Raw genomic sequence first — 16,447 nt, 5'->3', positions numbered from 1 at the left:
ACACATGCATTTTTTCCTTGTTCTTGTTAAGTGTATTTTCTTTACATATTTTTTTGTTGTCCACTTGTATTGTTCCATAACATTGTCATGTTACATCAGCTAAACAGTTTGTAATGTAATTTGAACTTTAATATTCTTCATGGTTTTTATTCAAGTTTGTTGCAGCCTCTTTTATCTGTATGGATTCAATAAAGTGCAACAGTCAACAGACTTAACATTTCTTAAACTTGAAGGACCCCTATATGGATTGTTTTGTTGCCAACAGACCATGGAAAAGTTACAGTTGATTGTATTTTGACTCAGACAAGCTAAACTATGGGCAACAACTGATCCTTTCACAACTACCAAAATGTTCAGTCCACTGATGACACACACAGTTGGCGTGCTTTATTGGGGGACATAGCTCAATATTGAAAAGGACACGGTTTCATTTAAGATTTCATATTAAATAACCTCCGCCACAAATATAAAATTAAACTACATGAGCAACTTCCCATTTTATTCACAGGCTTCGAAATGCCTTAATTTTATTATCAATCTTTCAACCTCTTGCTAAATTACAGTACCGTAACTATGAAATCATTCCATGTCCTTATTTGCATAACATACTGTTTGAACTAACCCTATGTAGCAGTTACTCATCTTGAAGCTGATTGTGTGTTGACAATGTAAAATAACTATTTAATTTTTTGATGGGAATGAAAATGTGCATTTCACAAATGGGACTACACACACACACACACACTTCAAATAAGGGAATTGAGATCATCTTAAATAAAGTGCTGTTTTTGGTACTACATTTGTTGTTCATTTGCCATTTCTGTTATTCACTTCACTGTCATGAACTATACCTAATAAAATAAATGAAGTGTACTATGTGACATTTTCAGATTTGTCTTTTATTATGAAGTTTGGCAATCTGTGACATAGCTAGTTTGTTATGGACTGTTTTTATCAAGGGGATGGTTGAAAACTTCCAGTTAAACTTTATTTGATAATCAGTAAATCCACAATCAGAATTTAATATGGACATAAATCACATAAGGAGAGTTAACATATGGACATTAGCAAAGTTAATAGCCTATTGAGACTTTGATAAAGGTAATGTATACCTGTATAACAACAAGGAAAAGAGAAAGGAAATTATATACATATTTACACATTTAGGAGTAATTTGTAGCCTTATATTAGTAAGTTAAGCCTATTACAAACAACGTGAGTACGCACTGTAAATGTTTTAATTTATTATGGGTGTTTTTTCAGGTCTGTCCATATATCATTGATCACACACTGTTCATATCATTGACCACGTAATTTACATAGCACCTTAATCCTTACTAACAAAATGCAGTATTGTGTAACGTACTGATAACATTACTAAGCACACAGGAACAATTTTATTTAAGTCATAGCGGCCGAACAAACATTTTGAAATTCTAATTACAAATGCCTAAAGCTCCTAAATTACACTTCCGATGTGTAATTAGGGAGGTACGTTATGTAACTCCAGCCGAGTGTGAACATAATCCCGAAACGCGTGTATATGGGCCTACTTGCTAAAATCGCCTTAATCACCGGTTTGCTTTTTTAAAGTAAACCACATAAATTCAGTGTAATATATGCTTCGGCTGCAGTTAAACATTAAGATATTATCATGATATGTGTTTCTATGAAAACCCTATTTTGCAAACCGGAAGAACTACTGTGACGCTGATTTGTTTTCCAGCTCGGAAAATATCAAAATAAACCAAAATCTTTACTTTTGGATATCACACAACACCTAAATACAGTGTAAGTACTAGTTCGGCTGTACTAGATATTTAATGTATTCAGTGCATACATCTTTTTACAACCCTATTCACAGCCTAACGTTTGCAAACAGAAAAAACTACAAATATGACACTAATTAGTATGAAGTGGCATGGCGCGGCTAGAGGGAATTGTAGTTTAAAAAATATATGTCTCAATATATTGAAATTGGGATTTGTAAATAATGATGCAAGAATACACTGATGGGTTAAAGGGGATGGGAATCACATTTGTGTAATACAATTTTAAATACCTTACTGTTAAATAGGTGAAAATCAAGTTTGACCATTTTTGACAGCAAAACCTCTTGGTGACTCTACCCATATGGGTATAGTCATATAGCTGAAGTCAATAGCTATTTATAACAGTTGGTTTCATGTCTGTAGGCCTTTCTGTTCCTGAATGACAAGCTTTCAAACATGCACCAAGGTCAAGGTTCAGAGGTCAATATTTCAAAGCAGGAGCCATTTACAACCTTCAGACTGACATATGTTACTCTCCAGGTCGAGCCCTTTCCAACCATATATTTGGTTTAGTCCTACAACAAAGTTTAAATTTTAACTTTTCATGGACACAGCCTTGGCTCAGGCATAGTTTCAGTGAGGACTTTGAGGCCCCGACCTCAACTTTTATATATTTTTTAGAAATTTAGTATTATAACAATACTGCACATATGTATGTACCGCAGCCAAGCAAAAAACAGACTATTTGAGTGTTTTGGCTAGATTCATAAACTTATGAGCATCAGCATTAATCTAAAAGATGCAATATGCCCTATGGACAGCTGCACTACTTCCTGAACTTCAGCCAGCTCCTTTGTTTCCTGTCTGCCATTATTGGACAAACTGATTAATCCAGGTGTGTCTGACCAACAACAATAATCAGACACACCTGGATTAATCAGTTTGTCCAATAATGGCAGACAGGAAACAAAGGAGCTGGCTGAAGTTCAGGAAGTAGTGCAGCTGTCCATAGGGCCTATTAGGGGTCCAAATAGTACTTTCAAATGATGTCAGTGGTGGATGACGTTTTCAGATCATTTACTTAAGTAAAAGTACTAATAATTTGCTGGACAAATACTCTGTTACATGTAAAAGTCAAAGTCAAAATAACCACTGATAATGTTACTTAAGTAAAATTATGAAAGTATAATCAGGAAAAGTAAAGTATTGAAAGTAAAAGTATTCAAAGCAGAAAGAAAAACATTGTAATATTATTATCATGATATTATTATTCCTCATGTGTTAATGTAAAAGCAGGATTTTACTGTTGTAGTTATTTGTGGGTGAACAGTTTTGTCTCTGAGTGCATGAGATGATTATTTCATTATGGATGAATTTGCTGATTTTTTTTTTTATTATTAATCGAGAGCCCATAGCCCAAAAGTAACACCTTCACATTGCTTGTTTTGTCAGTCTAAACCTAAAAATGTTTAAAAATATCTATTAAAATAATCTAGATGAAAATCTTCACATTTGTGAAGCTGGAACCATGAAATGTGTTTACATGACATGACTTGAAAAATTATCTAAATAGCTGGCAATTAAAGTTCTGTCGATCAACTAATGTACTAACTGTTCTTGTATAAACTGTTGAGTACCTAATTTATACTCTTCATATTGTTTGTGTGCAAAACTCCACCTTTGTAAAGTAACTAAAGCTGTCAGATAAATGTAGTGAAGTAAAAATATTTCCCTTTGAGATGTAGTGGAGTAGAAGTGCCATATAAGTACAAGAGAACAACAGCTTTATCATGCAGTGTAGCTGTGAAAAAAGTCTGTATCAAGTCACTGCTAATGCAAACTGAACATTTCCTGCTGCAGCATATTAAGTTCACACACAACAGACAATTCCATCAAATGGGTTTATTACAGTGGCACAAAATGAGAGCAAGAAAAATTAAGTTATTCAAAATGCTTTACATATAAAGGAGTTTAAATATTCACACTATTGCATTTCAAAGTGCTTTGCATATAAAATAAAAACAAAATAAAAGAAAGAAGGCCAGGAGTCTGCCTGATTCACTAAATTTGGGGCACCCCTATTAGTAGGGTAGGAAGGGGGGGTTCACCTGTACCCGAAAGGTATATTTTTTTAACCTAGTTTTTTGTAATCCTTAAGGTGTCTAGTAAAGGAATTTTGATGTTCCCCACGCAAATGATTGTCCCATATGTGATTTTTTGTATCATCTTTTGTGTCCGTGCTTGATTTTCGGCTGTGAAAAATGAAAACTTTAAATCTACATAGAATCTGAATAATACATCCTACAGACACAATCCACATTTTCTCTTCGTCTTTGCATGAGGAATTGATAGATATGAGGAGTCATGATTAGATGATGTATGGTGCATTAAAACTCAAATAAACACAAAAAATTAAAAAATCTGTGACATTGGATCACTGGAACTCCTCCCCTATGGACCCTATTGATATATGTTTTCTAACTTTTGTATTTTTATAGTCTTTATGATGTCTAATAAGCAAATGTTGATGATCCATACTTGAAATATTGTCACATGTTGGTCCAAATGAACATCTCCCATAATAAGGAGTTACTATTCAAACCGTTATATTGGTATTATATTTATTGAAACAAAACAGAAAACCACTCATATAGTCAAATATGTGTAAATATAGGGTATAACAAATCCCCATTAGAATAAACTGAAATAGAAAAAAGTGATTCTAATCAAAGGTCAAAAGGTCAAGGGCAATGATGTCTATTCATCATACAGCAGGTCCCTGGACAGTGAAACTTTTAAAAGACCAGTTTGCTGCCCCACAGAGTGCTTAATTGAGACGGTTCATGTTTAGACAACGACACCAACTACCAGGGGAGTCCGTCCATCAGTACGTCTCCAATCTAAAAGGTTTAGCCAGCCATTGTAAATTCGGCGCATTGACAGACGAGATGATACGCGATCAACTGATTGAGCACACTACATCACAAGTTACAAAGACATTTCTTTATACAGTTTTACAGGATGTAAGTGAAAATTCTTTGGATTTGTCTGTCTGTCTGTATGTACATTTAGATGATGTCATATGGAAAACATAAAAGAATAACATTTATGGTTTCAATGCTATTTGACTGTATTCAGTATGCTATAACTACAAATAACTACAAAATAATATGGGTAGTATATGCATATTGCATACAAATATAAATCCACTTATATTATGGAAATACCAAAGTACATTCGAATTATACTTGTTAAAATTACACAGACTGCCATTGAATCTTCATTAGATTTTTCCATGCAAAGATGATGACAATTAATTATTTAAAGCAGCAATAAGCAGTTTTGATCTGAAATCAGCAAGCTCAAATGTTAGAAGAGATAAATAAATCAATGTTTTTCTATTTTTTAAAATAAAAATACATACAGAATCTACAAAAACTTTCCTGTAGATACTTTGGTACAGCTATTTAAAACAAAGGCAAGGCAAGATTTTTTGTACAAATCTCCAGTTCCTCTGTGTTGTTTGGCAGTGGTCTTTAGGTGTCTTCTTCCTCAGACTCGGGGCTGGTGAAGCCATTGTCATCCCACTCCTCAATGTCCTCCTGTATGGAAAGGAAATCACATTCCATAGTGGCTATACTGCTGTATGCATTAACAGCCTGTTTGTGTTGACTTCTAAGTGAGTGACCCCTCCGATTGAGGACACTGTTGAGCCCATGTGTAGCATCCTCTGTCAGGTCACCGAAACCTGTAGAGGAATTGTGGGAAAAAATAGAAAGAGAAAGATGACACATCAAACAAAACATGACATTTGTAACTATTTTTGCATTTTACAATGCTGAATTTGCAACTTCAACATTACCTTTTTAGTCATTATATTTACTGTATTTACAACTTTTACATTGTGCACACTAGTGCCAAATAGCTGGTCAGCTCAGTGCCTGATCACAACTCTATCTCTCTATCTATCTCTCTATCTATCTATCTATCTATCTATCTATCTCTCTATCTCTCTATCTCTCTATCTCTCTATCTGTCTATCTGTCTGTCTGTCTGTCTGTCTGTCTGTCTGTCTATATATATTATAAATAAATAAATACATGATACTAAAATCTAAAGATCTTGTACATACTGCTGGTTTTGATGCGCTCCAATGTCTGTCCTCTGAGTGACTCCACTTCTTGCACTTGCTTCAGAAGGTACTTGATGTGCTGAGACATCTCCTTTACCAGGATGCTCTGCTCCTCCTCCAAGCGTTTCAGCAGCATTACCTGGTCGAAGACAGATCTCTTCAACCTGAAGGTGTTGCCTTTGGTTGGGGAAAGTAATGGAATAGTGGACAAGGAATGTTTATTATTATATTATTATATAAGTATAACAGAATTATGTTATTTCTGAGAAATCTTTTTAGCGACAGCATTGTTTCTGTAGAATATAAACAATTTCAAAATATGAATAGAAGTCACAATAATATAATTTGAATTATATAATTCTCCATTCAAATTGAGAGCTTGTGAAATTGTGATGGTCAAGCATTTTATTTGTGATTACTACAGCAGAATAACATGGTGTTGATCTCACCATTCAATGTTTATGCTCCGTGATTAATATTTCCATATTTTGGTATTCATGATATTTTTTATTTCAATGTATCATCCCATTCCTGTATTGTTGCATGACAAGTAACAAAAAGGACAATGGTAAATATGGAAATGTGGAAAATGGAATAAATTTTGTAAAGCCAATGTAGAGTGATGCCATAGGCTTATACTATGGAAATCAACCAAAAGAACAACAAGCTAAACTAGCAATTCATACATATCATACCATCTTCATGTCTCTCCCATGGTAGGATGTATCCCTCTGTCAGACTGCAAGCCAACTCCTCGTCAATCGGATCTCCTTCCACTACGGTGTTGTATTGCAAGACCTTTTCGCGAAGCTTCTTCTTCAACTCTGTCATTTTCTTTCTCTTTCTTTGTCTTGCCTGGTTGCTATCTGCAAATCGAAATGAAAAGAAAACTGTCATAATCCCAGATTATTATTGTTTTTTTAAGTGTTATTCATTTAAATAACTTGATTTGACAACAAACCATGCTGACGATACAGATCTTGCTTCTTGCGCAAAAGGGTTACAGTGATGTTCTCAATGTCAGCCCTTAGCTCTTCAGTACAACCTGGAGTGTAGACTCTCTCTAAATAGGTGAAACAAAACAATTGACGAGACACAATTAGTGACATTTTCAAAATATAGCCACCTTTTATTATTTGTATAAAGGTACAGTCATTAACAGATGTGTGTGTGTGTGTGTATATACACACATACATAGTGTACTTTACATGTTTTACCTGTGACCGCCCATTGTCTAACATCACACACCCACTGCTGTATTGTCTCCTGATCAAGGTTGTGCTCCTTCTTGATGTTGCTTAGGCTGGCAGCTTCCACCTTTGCCCTCTCTGTAATCTTTTAAATAGAAAAAATAACAAAATGTCAGAAAAAAGCTCTATGCACCACCACAATGCAAAAACCACCAATTTTACTTGAGCTTTCGGTACAAGACATTCATCAGGACAGGTGTAACATTAAATAACACATTAAATATACTAGCAAGCAGACTTGTAAATAGGAGAAAAATGTCTGTACAACAGTGAGGTTACAATTTTAGAAGATAACTGACCAATCCTAAGCACTACCCTCCCCTCAGTTACTTAAATAAAACATGATTATTATCAAAATAGTCAAATATTTTTTTCCATAACATGATTAAACAATTAATCAACAAATAGTTTCAGATCTAGCTGTAGTTGGTGCATTGAGGGAAAGGGGCAGTGCTTAGGATCTCAATTATAATTTACCCTTACTTTGACATATCTGTGGGCTAACACTTGATGAAGGTTGTCCCTCTTTCTTCTGTTCCAACCCATGGCCTGTCGCGTTAGCATGTTCACTCTTCCTGATGAAAACAATAAGGCACCCACAAGCCAAAAATTAAGATTTTACATTCAAAAGGCAATAAGAGAAACCCAACAGACATGCCTAAACCCTATCACTAAAAGTTAGTTGAACTGGTAATTACCTTGAAGTAATACAATGATAACTTTCGTAAGAACAGAACAGAGAAACTTTGTTTTTTTAATTCCCTGTAAAAACACTATTAAGTATTTATTATTATTTATTTAGGCTACCAGAGCATGTAATGTAAGTGTAACACCAACCAGCCTTTGTCATGTATTTTGTGACAAGTGCTGCCCTGGAGAGAAAGCTGTTCACCTATAAAGAAAATAATACAATTAAATTTTGGTCTCCATTACATAAAAATATTACCTACACACCATAGATCTTAAACCTGTGGTTTAATAGAAAACATGTGTACTGTATTATCCTAGGAATTTGGGACCCTGTATGCATGCATGCATTTTGAATTGCTAAAAACAACTGAACTGCCTGCTCTTTATTTTAACTCATACATAAAGGATGTACTTTATCCCTCACACCAGGGGGCTGTTCCATAAAAGCCGCTTTAAAAAGCGGGGATTAAACTCCAAAACCGGACTTGAATGAGCCTAACAAATGAGTTGGGGCTAAAGTGGTTCCATAAAAGGTAATTGAAGTTCACGCAATCTCACTAATTTGATCCAGGTTTATCAAGTCTAGATAATTGCGTGTGCACGCGTTTCTTAAGCAGCCCTAGAGGTCGATCGTGGATCAAATCGATCCACCATCAAACAGCGTATATTTTATGCTGTTTTTTTTCCCCTCAGTGCAAAACTTGTTATATTCTCCATCTGTAAATGTTAGAAAGTCATGCAAATGTATCAATTTTGCTGCTAATCTTCATATTGAACGAGCGCTGCTGTGCGCATGTGCGCCAAATAGGAGCGCAATAATTCTGACTAAAATATACATTTTGCTTGGAAAATTAATACGCGATATTTTATAACACTAGAAATATCTTCTAATCATAATAATTTATCTTTAGGATGTTGGATAAGTTGCAGTGAACTTCTAGCAAACAGAAGTACTTCAGTGAAGTAGCCTATAATTCAGGGAAGTTTATTTTAAGAAACTAAATATATAAAGATACAAAATATAGTTTTGGGTATAGGACCTATGCTACTTAATAAAGATGATGTATACTTATTTAGAATGCTGAGAATTACAGCTTTTAATGCAATACTTTTTTGGAGAAAGCAAGAATCCCCAGTTTTAAATAAGTAGATTTAGTTTCTAAAGTACATTATGGAGAGGATAACATGAAATTAAGAGCAAATGTATACATTTTGAAAAGATATGTGCAACTCTAAAATCAAAGAATATTCCATAAAATAAAGGAATATATATATGCCTACATTAACTACATTTTTATATAACCCTCCCTCCCTTTTATTTCTAGTTAGGCTATTTGTTATTTTATTTATTGACTTATTTAATATTGAATATTTTATATTCAAATAATATTACTTGAATAACTATTAGGAATTATGTGTCATTATAAGAGTTTGATATAAATATGTGAATGTTAAATTTTTATTAATATCTATTTATTGTTTTTTGTCTTTTCCCCCTTTTAAATCATATGTAAAAGTGTCTATACTTTTTGGTTATTGTTCTAATCATGTGTTTTTTATGCTATGTGTTGGTGGGTATTATCACAAAAGAAAAAAAAGTAGAAGGAAAAATAAATAATAAGGAATATTTATTGGGGGAAAATATTATGTCTTTAAAGGAACTGTCCATTTGTATAATTGTGTTAAATGTGTTTGAATTGAAAGCCACAATAAAGTACTATATATATATATATATATATATATATATATATATATATATATATATATATATATATATATATATATATATATATATATATGCTAAAATATTTGATATTTGGACATTAGATGTCCCTTATTTAGAATTTTAAACCTACAAGTGTATTTTTATGATAGCAATAACTGTAAAGGGACTATTGTAATGGGGTAAATCAAATGTAGGCTAATATACTGTCAATTACTAAGCTCAGATTCATCTTACCAGTTAAAATTTATACTCTGCTTTTGTAATTATTTATTTTTAATTTTGTGATTTTAACTTCTGCTTTAAAAAGCTTTTTTCAGATTGTGTTCTAATGTTCTTCTAATAATCATAAACATGTACTACAGCTGCCAAACAAAACCAGAGAGAAATGTATTCATAAATCTTTAAAACAATCTAATTAAATCTTGGGCACAAAACATTCAGCCAGTAAAAAAAAGAAAACCTGTAGTATATATATTGTATTTAGGCCTATCTATCTATCTATATAGGTCTATATTGTCTAATTTATCATTGTAGCCTTATTTAAGTTGATTTTCTGTATACTGTGTATTTATTTTTGGACTAATAGTGGTTAATAAAGTCCAATAATGGTATGAGAGAGTGTCAGTGGTAATATCATTGTGTTCTTGTCGGTCAGTGTTAGAGGATCTGTGTAACAGCTGAGGCTTAGCCTGACAGTTAGCCTGCCCTGGACCAGGCTAATTTCCCAGCATAAGTTGCCAGGGTAACTGAGTTTGAACTATTTTAAGTTTGCTTTATGAAACAGAATCCACCGACAATAAGCCTGACTAACCGAAATAAGCCTGGCTTATACTCTAATCTTGGTTTATGGAACAGCCCCCAGGTGTTTTACTTAGATGACAAATAAGTGCCTTTTGGTGTTATGGTTTCTATTAAGACTCTTTGTAGCCATAGTTAAAATACTGACAACAATACCATACCTGCTCCACTTCCTCTCCCACTGTGTTTCCTGCTCCATCCTGGCTTCTGCCACCCCATCTCACCTGCAACACAGAGTGAGAAGTGTTATGTAGCAGTACTTCAGAATTTTTGATATAATATCATCCAATCAGGCATAGCATGCACAAATGTAAAACTAATCCTTTGCATTGAAGATTGCTTGAATGTTATATATACATTAATGCATACAATTATCTCTAAAACATCTCATGACACAAGCTTTTTATTTGGTGGGGAAAAACAAAATCTCTGTCCTACAAATATGAAAAAGCAGCTGAAAAGCAGTTAGTGAAAGATAACACACAGCACGTTCTATTATCCGACCCATTATTTCCCTATAGCTACAGCCATACCAGACTTAAAGTTATTGCATGTACCTCGCATTTTGCTGTATGGGCTTTGGCATGCATGACGCTCAGAAATGGCCTCATTTCTGTCAATGGCAGAAGCTCTGGTAAACCCTCTGCTACTTTGTTAAGGTAGGGCCAGTACCTAAAAAGCAGGAGCAGCATCATGTGAGTGTAACAAAGATCCATTTTTAATTGAAATCTAAAATGACTAACATCACTGTAAAGCTGAGAAACAAGACATTTTAATCATGGAGTTGGATTTGCAATATGACAATGAGGATTACCTGCATGTAACATCCATACAGAAGAAGGTAACATTTGCCTTCTTTGACATCTCTCTTTGAAGAAACATCGGGTAAGCAAATATTTCTCCACGGTAATGGTTCAGTCCTCGTAAAAGAAACCCATGTCTGATAAATCAGAAGAAAATCTAGTGGTTAAGAAACAATTGACCCAGTAAGGCCTGGCTTAAGCACACATCTCTGTCAACTGAGTGCCTATGACAAAATATATGATAAATATAATACTTGGCTACTACAAAGGATAGATAAATACCACTCTGCAAGCAAGCAAACGTGTGAAAGACTTGGATTGTCATTAAAACTCAAATATCAGACTCCAGGATCACACACACACACACACACACACACACACACACACACACACACACACACACACACACACACACACACACACCTGCAAACTGCAACTTGAATGCCCTCCTCATCTATCTGAGCACCAGACTTTTTGGACATCTCTCTGCCAGCGGTGAACTTGGCAATACCGCAGACAGCACTGTCATTTGTCTATAAAGTCAGTTTATAACACATTTTAAGATGCATAAAAACACAAAACTAAAATATCTGTATAAACAACTATTATTAAAAAAAATAATAATCAAATGTTCATACACTTCTCATGTTGCCTCTGACAAGATCAACAAAGGTAGCAACTTCCTCGTCCTTGGCCAGGAACAAGCCCTCATATATGGGTGGCTCCTCAGTCCTGTCCATGATAAGATAACATGCGTCAGTAATAAAAAATCACAAGTACTACATTTACTATTTGTTAAAATGTAAGTTATGATCACTCAATGACAACCCGAAGGGCTACTATTTGTGTTAGACAAGTCTAAAATAAACTTCTGAAAAATACCTATACCTACCCTTTTGACTTGCTGAAGCGGTAATGCTTTCGGTTCCCATCACAGCAGACAGCCAACATGTCTGGAGAACATGCTGGGCACTCAAAATGATGGACCTGGCACATATCCTCTTCTTTGTATTCACAGAAGGTAAACTCAAAAAAGCTCCGCTGAAATGTATCAGCACAGATACTACCTGTCTGCATATTAAGAAATGATTGGTTAGAATTTTTTGAAGCAATGCCCACAATTAAATATTAGGTATACAGTAATATAATTTTGTTTGTTATATGTTTCAATGATATTCAGGCAGATTTACCCTTCCAGCTTGAACAGATCTGTGCTCCAACATTTTCAGGAAGGCCTGCCTGGACATGGCTGGTGCAGTCACCTTCATATGCTTAAACGAGGTGAAGACATCAAACTTGTATAGGGTCTGGCAGCTGGTGCTAGCTGGCCAGTACCGATAAACAAGCAGGTCCTTCACCTTGGGAGCGAGGCAAGCAGACATTGTATCGTCCTGTGAACAAGTGAATATACTGTACTGTAGTCAAGACTAAAATAATTTCAGTAATCAAATTGCAACAGATTGCCTTCTATACAGAGATACAAATATATGATATATTAGCTATTTGACATGGCATTTGGGCATTGCCTGAAAATAACATGGTGATAAAAAGCTTTGCATTGCACACAGTGGTAAAGTTCTAGTACAATAATACTTGCACAAAAAGGAGGGCTTTCAGAACAACATACCATTGATGGTGACCACAGAAATTAGCTTCCTGGAGTGATTGTGAGGTCGTGAGTGCATTCACAAATTGACCTTGGTGCAGGAACAGGCAGTTGACATACTGCAAAACAGAAAGAAGTTATGAAGGGTGTATTTACAGCTTCTCCTCAGTCCCTTAGATGCATTTCCCAAAACGCTAACCTCATTTTTAAAATAGTGCTTTAAAACCCAACAATTAATCCAAACTGGCCACACCACTATTCCACCTGTAATTGTCATTATGTTGAAACAACATGTAAATGCTTAAGCACATTTTGAAAAATATTAAGACGCAATTGACTTAGCTGGTCAAAGATATGCTGGACAGAACTGTCAAAACCAATCATACTTTTGTTATTCAGCTATTAAATTTCACACTTGCACTTTAGAGTTTTTAGAATAAGCTTAGAATGAGATTAGCATTTTAAAAAAAAATGTCTAAGCCATTTAGAAACACTGTTAAATATAAACATGTGCACTATCTACAACAACATTTGGACAATTACACTATAAGTATGAGACAATTTCATATAATGCTAATTTTAACATACTTTGTTCACAAAACTGAGGCTGGCCATTTTCATTCACCACCACAGCAGTTGTAGGGGGAATGGGCTCAAGAAACCCGTGGAACACAGCCTCTCTGTCATGGAAGACATTTCTCTTGTGGGCCTCCATGTCACAGGTAGCACAGAGGAACTCCATGTCCAGTGGTACACAGTCAAGGCACCTAATCACAGCTTCTACAGCACAGCATCTGTGACAATTTTGGATGAATACTCTCTCGGCTGAGAGCTTTGCATCCAAAAGTATAGGCCTAGCAGTTTTCATTCTCACATCTGTGAGAAGCTGCCTTTGTTCCCAAGCAGAAACCATTCTGTCTGTTCCCTCCGGAACCTGGACTGCAGTTATGGTGTCCCTTAACTCTTGGAGTCTTGTTTCTAAAAAACAAAAATATACATTCACTTGTCCTTAAAAGGTCTATACTCATGATTATGATCACAAGTATATTTCAGTTATACTGTGAGTCTGTAGTGGAAGCATAGACAAAACATAATGCTTAATTTAAATAAATGGTGGAAATTGGAAAAACTGTTGTGTAGTGTAACTACACTACTGTACTACTGTAACACTCAGTATTCTCACCAAGACTTGCCAACTCTTGATCTTCTATCTGAAAGCCTTCCTCATGCACAGGATCCCTTCTTCTGGATTGAGAAGCAGCTGCAGAGACAGTCATTTTGCTTAACCCTTTGATCAATATAACATGAAACCAATTCATTTCCAAATGAAAATATTCCATAAGGACTGGAGGGAGGGAAACTATATCAATTATTTATACACAACACAAGTAAGGATTATCAGTCGCATGCTCTTTAACTATCTTATATATTAGTGAGAAGAACATTTTTCACAAACATTGCAACACCATTTTGTCAAAGTGGTATCTGACTCTCATTTTATAATACGTGTAACCACCAAAACACTATTTAATGAATTATCTTTATTCTTAGATACAGTAATCATGTTTTAGTAAAGAACAAACCTGATTCAGGGCAGTGTGTTTCCCGACGTTTCTCACGCCTGCCTGTGACCAGTGGATTAGTGAGGGATCTCTTCCTGCTTTTCCTCGTTTTTTTTTTAGGAAAGGCAGTTCCCATGGCCATGGCAGCCTATATTGCAGAGCACTTATATCAGCAGCCCTTATAATTGAGCATTATTCAGTAGTTGCATAAAAGGGTCTTACTAACCATTTACATCAGATCTATAAAAGCAATAGCAATTATTATTTTAAGACTTAGGCACTATTTGCTTATCATGACAAGCCTTACCCTGGCCTCATGGAGATAAGCATCACTAATTAATGCTGCCATGTGGATCCTGGCATCATTGGGATCATCAAAGACCCTCATGTCAGAATTGAGGGACATCACATACAAATACAAACAATATAAAAACAATACACAAAATGAAGAAAGTGAGAAAGAGAGAGAGTGGCTCTTAAAAGTGCCGTTGGTTTGATTTGTGTGCGTGTGTGTGTATATGTGTGTGTTGGTGGAGTCAAAGTGTTGCAATATAGCTGTAAAACAAGAAAAAAGCAAAAGATTATTAGAATAGCATTTGTAGTAAATGAGCATTTCTTAATTGTTAGGACAGAGTAATTGTACTTATTAATTGAATATGTATCAATCACAACCACTACGTACAATACAAATCAATCCTTACTGTACAAATATCAGATTTGTACCACATTCACTTGACACAAGCAAGTACCAACACAAATCTATTTTTATTTAGGCCTACAAATAATGGAAAAGGTGGTCTTTTTCTGTCCACATAGCATAAAAAACACATGATTAAAACGCTTCTCATAATATCTAACTTACTGCTCTCTCTTCTCAATGTCACAAATAACTAAAGTAACAATTATGATGATTTCAGTGTCTTCTAAAATGGCAAAGTCTTACAAAAGTATGGCACCAAAGTGTTACAGGATAATTATGTTAATTACAAGTTAATTATGCATTAATTATATCAGGTATGAACGGTCATTGACATTGAGTCGCACTGAGCAGTCAAATCCTCTGGAAAGACTCCCGGTCCACTTTTTTATTCTAGTCCATCCCCGATTGCGGTAATTCTCCTTAGTTACACTTCTTCTGATATTTACTTTGCACTTTGAATAAAACTTTAACCACTGCAACAACGCGTTGTTAATTGTTGTCCTCACAACGCATGGACAAATACATGAGTTTAAACTGATTTTTGTTGTGGAAGTGCCACATTCCTACTGTGCCGGGGACGGGACAGCTGTCATTTGGCTGGCTAGCTAACGTAACTACTTCGGCGGGCAGCCGTGTAAATGATAATGCAACACTAACAAATTCAACCTTAAAATCCAGGGATGATTAAATCCAGCAACAACTAAAGAAATAACAGCAAAGGTTTTGCGTGCTTTTTAACAAACAAACACCCCTTGGGTTGAGATACTTACTGTAGTCATGTGGCGGTAGAAATGAGTGGTAAAAGCGCGGTGATTATGGGTAAGAAGCGTGCGTAACGTGACGTATCGTTGCCGTGGTAACGACTGAAAGTCTTCTGATTCATAATAATAATTATTAATAATATTCGCTGCTATGACAGACAATACAATTGAAAAGAATAAAATATCGTAAATGGTTTAATAAAGTAAAGGGAACAATTTATTTAACACAGCCTCGGGCCATTCTTTAAAACTACTCCATCTATAAATGGATAGTTATATCACAAACAATTTACTGTTATTTAGACAACAAAAATCGGAACTAATACACTACAATAAATTATAAAAGGAGGACGTTTCGTAAACTAGAAAACAACATTTACCGCTGCCCACTGTTGAACCAGGGAATCCGTGTGTCCACCACGACAAATGAGCCTCATTGACTTTGTATGGGTGTTGTTTGCGTGGTGCCGACACGTAATTGTAACACATTACGTGCCACCACCACGCAAATCGGGGTTAAGGGGTCGTGTTCATTTCACGTAATTCTGTGAGATCAGGTTGAATTTTTCTGTGTTTTTTTCCTGTTTAAAATGAGAATAATTAACAGAAAGAAAAATAGATGCAAACTAAATCTCTGCATGTGTGCA

General features: G+C 35.0%; 1 protein-coding gene across 3 annotated transcripts; it reads right to left on the bottom strand.

Annotated features, from left to right (window-relative positions):
• Window positions 1–4,376: 4,376 nt before the first annotated feature.
• Window positions 4,377–15,790, bottom strand: LOC308686341 (uncharacterized protein). Of its 3 annotated transcripts, XR_014029579.1 has the most exons (20): window positions 14,647–15,504; window positions 14,361–14,487; window positions 13,961–14,038; window positions 13,366–13,755; window positions 12,799–12,896; window positions 12,362–12,562; window positions 12,064–12,242; window positions 11,810–11,903; window positions 11,595–11,704; window positions 11,183–11,308; window positions 10,926–11,040; window positions 10,530–10,592; window positions 7,992–8,046; window positions 7,638–7,729; window positions 7,122–7,239; window positions 6,866–6,967; window positions 6,600–6,770; window positions 6,354–6,435; window positions 5,905–6,081; window positions 4,377–5,520 (listed from the first exon to the last, which is right to left on the bottom strand). XR_014029579.1 is itself a non-coding variant. In XM_081394744.1 (19 exons), the coding sequence occupies exons 5-19, from the start codon at window positions 12,799–12,801 to the stop codon at window positions 5,309–5,311; spliced, it is 1,818 nt and encodes a 605-aa protein (XP_081250870.1). In that variant the 5' UTR covers window positions 12,802–12,896; window positions 13,366–13,755; window positions 13,961–14,038; window positions 14,361–14,487; window positions 14,647–15,790; the 3' UTR covers window positions 4,377–5,308. The 3 variants fall into 3 exon arrangements, 2 of the variants coding, with proteins under 2 accessions (XP_081250870.1, XP_081250871.1); XM_081394744.1 differs by lacking the exon at window positions 6,354–6,435 and having other exon boundaries at window positions 14,647–15,790; XM_081394745.1 differs by lacking the exons at window positions 6,354–6,435; window positions 14,647–15,504 and having other exon boundaries at window positions 12,362–12,529; window positions 14,361–14,488.
• Window positions 15,791–16,447: the final 657 nt, after the last annotated feature.

The sequence above is a fragment of the Scardinius erythrophthalmus genome (assembly GCF_964197995.2).
Source record: "Scardinius erythrophthalmus genome assembly, contig: HAP1_SCAFFOLD_177, whole genome shotgun sequence".
In the NCBI taxonomy this organism is placed as follows: Eukaryota; Metazoa; Chordata; class Actinopteri; order Cypriniformes; family Leuciscidae; genus Scardinius; species Scardinius erythrophthalmus.
Note: the sequence above shows the minus strand (reverse complement) of the source record. Positions and strands in the feature narration are given on the sequence as shown.